Source organism: Salmo salar, chromosome 06 (assembly GCF_965601325.2).
Source record: "Salmo salar chromosome 06, fSalSal1, whole genome shotgun sequence".
NCBI lineage: Eukaryota > Metazoa > Chordata > Actinopteri > Salmoniformes > Salmonidae > Salmo > Salmo salar.
Window position 1 is genome coordinate 807,501 of NC_138296.1, and position 7,500 is coordinate 815,000.

General features: G+C 46.0%; 1 protein-coding gene across 1 annotated transcript in view; it reads left to right on the forward strand.

Annotated features, from left to right (window-relative positions):
• Window positions 1-7,500, forward strand: part of LOC106591548 (voltage-dependent T-type calcium channel subunit alpha-1H) — a 125,718-nt gene that overhangs the window by 8,532 nt on the left and 109,686 nt on the right. Inside the window, exon 5 of the mRNA XM_082976101.1 lies at window positions 3,140-3,437. Coding sequence (XP_082832227.1) covers window positions 3,140-3,437 — 298 coding nt within the window. The remainder of the gene's footprint in view (window positions 1-3,139; window positions 3,438-7,500) is intronic.

Consider the following 7,500-nt stretch of genomic DNA (forward strand, 5'->3'; position numbering starts at 1 on the left):
GTGTGTGTGTGTGTGTGTGTGTGTGTGTGTGTATGGTGTGTGTGTGTGTGTGTGTGTGTGTGTGTGTGTGTGTGTGTGTGTGTGTGTGTGTGTGTGTGTGTGTGTGTGTGTGTGTGTGTGTGTGTGTGTTAGCGTGTGTGTGTGCAGTGCTTAATTTGATCCCGTCACCTCTCCATTTTGAACCGTTTTGTTTCCGGAATCTATTTGATTGGATCCAGAACCTCTCGTGACATGAAAAATAATTTCCACTTCTTTGCAATCAAAAATAATAATAATAATTAAAAGTTGTCTCTTCATTACCTCTCCTGCCCCTAAAGAAAACCGTAATGTGAAAAAGCTGATTTTCAGTCCGCGGTTTAATATTCTACGAGTTGATTTGGGTTGAGACCGGACCAGGTTCTTACGTAACATTTTATAATCTATATTTGAGACCGATGCGCGACGGTAGGTTAGAAGTGTAGAAACGCGTCATACTAGAACGAGATTCTCTTCTCTATGAATCTATGCTGTATCTACTGAAAATGTCCCCCTGGACCCTAGACTACTGAAAATGTCCCCCTGGACACTAGACTACTGAAAATGTCCCCCGGACCCTAGACTACTGAAAATGTCCCCCTGGACCCTAGACTACTGAAAATGTCCCCCTGGACCCTAGACTACTGAAAATGTCCCCCTGGACCCTAGACTACTGAAAATGTTCCCCGTTCCCTAGACTACTGAAAATGTTCCCCGAACCCTAGGATACTGAAAATGTTCCCAGGACCCTAGACTACTGAAAATGTTCCCCGGACCCTAGGCTACTGAAAATGTTCCCCGGACCCTAGGCTACTGAAAATGTTCCCCGGACCCTAGACTACTGAAAATGTCCCCAGACCCTAGGGTACTGAAAATGTTCCCTGGACCCTAGGCTACTGAAAATGTTCCCCTGGACCCTAGGCTAATGAAAATGTTCCCCCGAACCCTAGGCTTCTGAAAATGTTCCCCGAACCCAAGGCTACTGAAAATGTTCCCTGGACCCTAGGCTACTGAAAATGTTCCCTGGACCCTAGGCTACTGAAAATGTTTCCCGAACCCTAGGCTACTGAAAATGTTACCCGAACCCTAGGCTACTGAAAACGTTCCTCATGTGTGCACCTTGTGTAGGTGCCTCTACTATACGATTTGATTTGATTTGATATACTGCTCTATGCCGCTACGCTAATGTGAGGATATGAATGCTTTATTATAAAATTAGAATTTTCTTTTTTTCACCTCCCGATTTACAAATTAAGCACTGTGTGTGTGTGTGTGTGTGTGTGTGTGTGTGTGTGTGTGTGTTGTGTGTGTGTGTGTGGTGTGTGTGTGTGTGTGTGTGTGTGTGTGTGTGTGTGTTTAGTCCTGGCATTCGCTTGCTAATGTCACTCGTAAGCCACTGACCGACTCAACACAATCTTTGTCTCCCTATATAAGCTCTATAACCTATGTCTTCCTATATAGGCTCTATAACCTGTCTTCCTATGTAGGCTCTATAACCTCTGTCTTCCTATATAGGCTCTATAACCTCTGTCTCCCTATATAGGCTCTATAACCTCTGTCTTCCTATGTAGGCTCTATAACCTCTGTCTTCCTATATAGGCTCTATAACCTCTGTCTCCCTATATAGGCTCTATAACCTCTGTCTCCCTATATAGGCTCTATAACCTCTGTCTTCCTATATAGGCTCTATAACCTCTGTCCCCCTATATAGGCTCTATAACCTCTGTCTCCCTATATAGGCTCTATAACCTCTGTCTTTCTATATAGGCTCTATAACCTGTCTTCCTATGTAGGCTCTATAACCTCTGTCTTCCTATATAGGCTCTATAACCTCTGTCTCCCTATATAGGCTCTATAACCTCTGTCTTCCTATGTAGGCTCTATAACCTCTGTCTTCCTATATAGGCTCTATATCCTCTGTCTTCCTATATAGGCTCTATAACCTGTCTTCCTATGTAGGCTCTATAACCTATGTCTTCCTATATAAGCTCTATAACCTGTCTTCCTATGTAGGCTCTATAACCTCTGTCTTCCTATATAGGCTCTATAACCTCTGTCTCCCTATATAGGCTCTATAACCTCTGTCTTCCTATGTAGGCTCTATAACCTCTGTCTTCCTATATAGGCTCTATAACCTCTGTCTCCCTATATAGGCTCTATAACCTCTGTCTCCCTATATAGGCTCTATAACCTCTGTCTTCCTATATAGGCTCTATAACCTCTGTCCCCCTATATAGGCTCTATAACCTCTGTCTCCCTATATAGGCTCTATAACCTCTGTCTTCCTATATAGGCTCTATAACCTGTCTTCCTATGTAGGCTCTATAACCTCTGTCTTCCTATATAGGCTCTATAACCTCTGTCTCCCTATATAGGCTCTATAACCTCTGTCTTCCTATGTAGGCTCTATAACCTCTGTCTTCCTATATAGGCTCTATAACCTCTGTCTCCCTATATAGGCTCTATAACCTCTGTCTCCCTATATAGGCTCTATAACCTCTGTCTTCCTATATAGGCTCTATAACCTCTGTCCCCCTATATAGGCTCTATAACCTCTGTCTCCCTATATAGGCTCTATAACCTCTGTCTTCCTATATAGGCTCTATAACCTCTGTCTTCCTATATAGGCTCTATAACCTCTGTCTCCCTATATAGGCTCTATAACCTCTGTCTTCCTATATAGGCTCTATAACCTCTGTCTCCTTATATAGGCTCTATAACCTCTGTCTTCCTATATAGGCTCTATAACATCTGTTTTCCTATGTAGGCCCTATAACCTTTGTCTTCCTGTGTAGCTTCGAATAACCTTTGCATGTTTCCCTATGCAGGCTCTTTAACATCTATCTTTCTATGTAGTCTATATAAGCTGTCTTCCAATATAGGCTCTATAACCTCGGGATGTATGTATGTATGTATGTATGTATGTATGTATGTATGTATGTATGTATGTATGTATGTATGTATGTATGTATGTATGCATGTCTATGTAGTCTCTATAACCTCTATCTTTCTATGTAGTCTATATAACCTGTCTTCCAATATAGGCTCTATAACCTCTGTATGTATGTATGTATGTATGAATGTATGTCTATGTAGTCTCTATAACCTCTGTCTTCCTATGTAGGCTCTATAACCTGTCGTTAAGTGTGTACTACCAGCCGGAGGAGGGAGAGGAGGACCCCTTCATCTGCTCAGCAATTCGGGAGAACGGAATGTTGCGTTGCCATGACGTCCCGCCCTACAGCGAGGGAGGGGCTGAGTGCTCACTGCCCGCGCCCTCTCTCGGCGGGGAGGGCGGGGCCAGAGACGGCTGTGTGAACTGGAACCAGTACTATAACGTCTGTCGGCCCGGCAACGTCAACCCTCACAAAGGAGCGGTGAACTTTGACAACATAGCCTACGCCTGGATAGCCATCTTCCAGGTAGGACTGTACACACACAGCTATAGCCTAGCATGGATAGCTATCTTCCAGGTAGGACTGTACACACGCAGCTATAGCCTAGCATGGATAGCTATCTTCCAGGTAGGACTGTACACACACAGCTATAGCCTAGCATGGATAGCTATCTTCCAGGTAGGACTGTACACACACAGCTATAGCCTAGCATGGATAGCCATCTTCCAGGTAGGACTGTACACACACAGCTATAGCCTAGCATGGATAGCTATCTTCCAGATAGGACTGTACACACACAGCTATAGCCTAGCATGGATAGCCATCTTCCAGATAGGACTGTACACACACAGCTATAGCCTAGCATGGATAGCTATCTTCCAGGTAGGACTGTACACACACAGCTATAGCCTAGCATGGATAGCTATCTTCCAGGTAGGACTGTACACACACAGCTATAGCCTAGCATGGATAGCCATCTTCCAGGTAGGACTGTACACACACAGCTATAGCCTAGCATGGATAGCCATCTTCCAGGTAGGACTGTACACACACAGCTATAGCCTAGCATGGATAGCCATCTTCCAGATAGGACTGTACACACACGGAGCTATAGCCTAGCATGGATAGCCATCTTCCAGGTAGGACTGTACACACACAGCTATAGCCTAGCATGGATAGCCATCTTCCAGGTAGGACTGTACACACACAGCTATAGCCTAGCATGGATAGCTATCTTCCAGATAGGACTGTACACACACAGCTATAGCCTAGCATGGATAGCCATCTTCCAGGTAGGACTGTACACACACAGCTATAGCCTAGCATGGATAGCTATCTTCCAGGTAGGACTGTACACACGCAGCTATAGCCTAGCATGGATAACCTCATCACTCAGAGCCAGGTATCTACCCAGCTATAGCCTAGCATGGATAACCTCATCACTCAGAGCCAGGTATATACCCAGCTATAGCCTAGCATGGATAACCTCATCACTCAGAGCCAGTTATATACCCAACTATAGCCTTGCATGGATAACCTCATCACTCAGAGCCAGGTATATACCCAGCTATAGCCTAGCATGGATAACCTCATCACTCAGAGCCAGGTATATACCCAGCTATAGCCTAGCATGGATATTCTCATCACTCAGAGCCAGGTATATACCCAGCTATAGCCTAGCATGGATAACCTCATCACTCAGAGCCAGGTATATACCCAGCTATAGCCTAGCATGGATATTCTCATCACTCAGAGCCAGGTATATACCCAGCTATAGCCTAGCATGGATAACCTCATCACTCAGAGCCAGGTATATACCCAGCCTAGCATGGGTAACCTCATCACTCAGTGCCAGGTAAATATCCAGCCTAGCATGGGTAACCTCATCACTCAGAGCCAGGTATATACCCAGCTATAGCCTAGCATGGGTAACCTCATCACTCAGAGCCAGGTATATACCCAGCCTAGCATGGGTAACCTCATCACTCAGAGTCAGGTATATACCCAGCCCAGAATGGGGAACCTCATCACTCAGAGCCAGGTATATACCCTGCTATAGCCTAGCATGGGTAACCTCATCACTCAGAGCCAGGTATATACCCAGCTATAGCCTAGCATGGATAACCTCATCACTCAGAGCCAGGTATATACCCAGCTATAGCCTAGCATGGATAACCTCATCACTCAGAGCCAGGTATATACCCAGCTATAGCCTAGCATGGATAACCTCATCACTCAGAGCCAGGTATATACCCAGCTATAGCCTAGCATGGATAACCTCATCACTCAGAGCCAGGTATATACCCAGCCTAGCATGGGTAACCTCATCACTCAGAGCCAGGTATATACCCAGCTATAGCCTAGCATGGATAACCTCATCACTCAGAGCCAGGTATATACCCAGCTATAGCCTAGCATGGATAACCTCATCACTCAGAGCCAGGTATATACCCAGCTATAGCCTAGCTTGGGTAACCTCATCACTCAGAGCCAGGTATATACCCATCCTAGCATGGATAACCTCATCACTCAGAGCCAGGTATATACCCAGCCTAGCATGGATAACCTCATCACTCAGAGACAGGTATATACCCAGCTATAGCCTAGCATGGATAACCTCATCACTCAGAGCCAGGTATATACCCAGCTATAGCCTCGCATGGATAACCTCATCACTCAGAGCCAGGTAAATACCCAGCTATAGCCTCGCATGGATAACCTCATCACTCAGAGCCAGGTATATACCCAGCCTAGCATGGTTAACCTCATCACTCAGAGCCAGGTATATACCCAGCTACAGCCTCGCATGGGTAACCTCATCACTCAGAGCCAGGTATATACCCAGCCTAGCATGGATAACCTCATCACTCAGAGCCAGGTATATACCCAGCCTAGCATGGATAACCTCATCACTCAGAGCCAGGTATATACCCAGCTATAGCCTAGCATGGATAACCTCATCACTCAGAGCCAGGTAAATACCCAGCTATAGCCTCGCATGGATAACCTCATCACTCAGAGCCAGGTATATACCCAGCCTAGCATGGTTAACCTCATCACTCAGAGCCAGGTATATACCCAGCTACAGCCTCGCATGGGTAACCTCATCACTCAGAGCCAGGTATATACCCAGCTATAGCCTAGCATGGGTAACCTCATCACTCAGAGCCAGGTATATACCCAGCCTAGCATGGATAACCTCATCACTCAGAGCCAGGTATATACCCAGCTATAGCCTAGCATGGTTAACCTCATCACTCAGAGCCAGGTATATACCCAGCCTAGCATGGATACCCTCATCACTCAGAGCCAGGTATATACCCAGCTATAGCCTAGCATGGATGACCTCATCACTCAGAGCCAGGTATATACCCAGCTATAGCCTAGCATGGATAACCTCATCACTCAGAGCCAGGTATATACCCAGCCTAGCATGGATAACCTCATCACTCAGAGCCAGGTATATACCCAGCCTAGCATGGGTAACCTCATCACTCAGAGCCAGGTATATACCCAGCTATAGCCTAGCATGGGTAACCTCATCACTCAGAGCCAGGTATATACCCAGCTATAGCCTAGCATGGATAACCTCATCACTCAGAGCCAGGTATATACCCAGCCTAGCATGGATAACCTCATCACTCAGAGCCAGGTATATACCCAGCTATAGCCTAGCATGGATAACCTCATCACTCAGAGCCAGGTATATACCCAGCTGTAGCCTAGCATGGATAACCTCATCACTCAGAGCCAGGTATATACCCAGCTATAGCCTAGCATGGATAACCTCATCACTCAGAGCCAGGTATATACCCAGCTATAGCCTAGCATGGGTAACCTCATCACTCAGAGCCAGGTATATACCCAGCTATAGCCTAGCATGGGTAAACTCATCACTCAGAGCCAGGAATATACCCAGCCTAGCATGGCTAACCTCATCACTCAGAGCCAGGTATATACCCAGCTGTAGCCTAGCATGGATAAACTCATCACTCAGAGCCAGGTAAATACCCAGCTATAGCCTAGCATGGATAACCTCATCACTCAGAGCCAGGTATATACCCAGCCTAGCATGGATAACCTCATCACTCAGAGCCAGGTATATACCCAGCTGTAGCCTAGCATGGATAACCTCATCACTCAGAGCCAGGTATATACCCAGCTATAGCCTAGCATGGATAACCTCATCACTCAGAGCCAGGTATATACCCAGCTATAGCCTAGCATGGGTAACCTCATCACTCAGAGCCAGGTATATACCCAGCTATACCCTAGCATGGGTAAACTCATCACTCAGAGCCAGGTATATACCCAGCCTAGCATGGCTAACCTCATCACTCAGAGCCAGGTATATACCCAGCTGTAGCCTAGCATGGATAACCTCATCACTCAGAGCCAGGTAAATACCCAGCTATAGCCTAGCATGGATAACCTCATCACTCAGAGCCAGGTATATACCCAGCTATAGCCTAGCATGGATAACCTCATCACTCAGAGCCAGGTAAATACCCAGCTATAGCCTAGCATGGATAACCTCATCACTCAGTGCCAGGTATATAACCAGCCTAGCATGAATAACCTCATCACT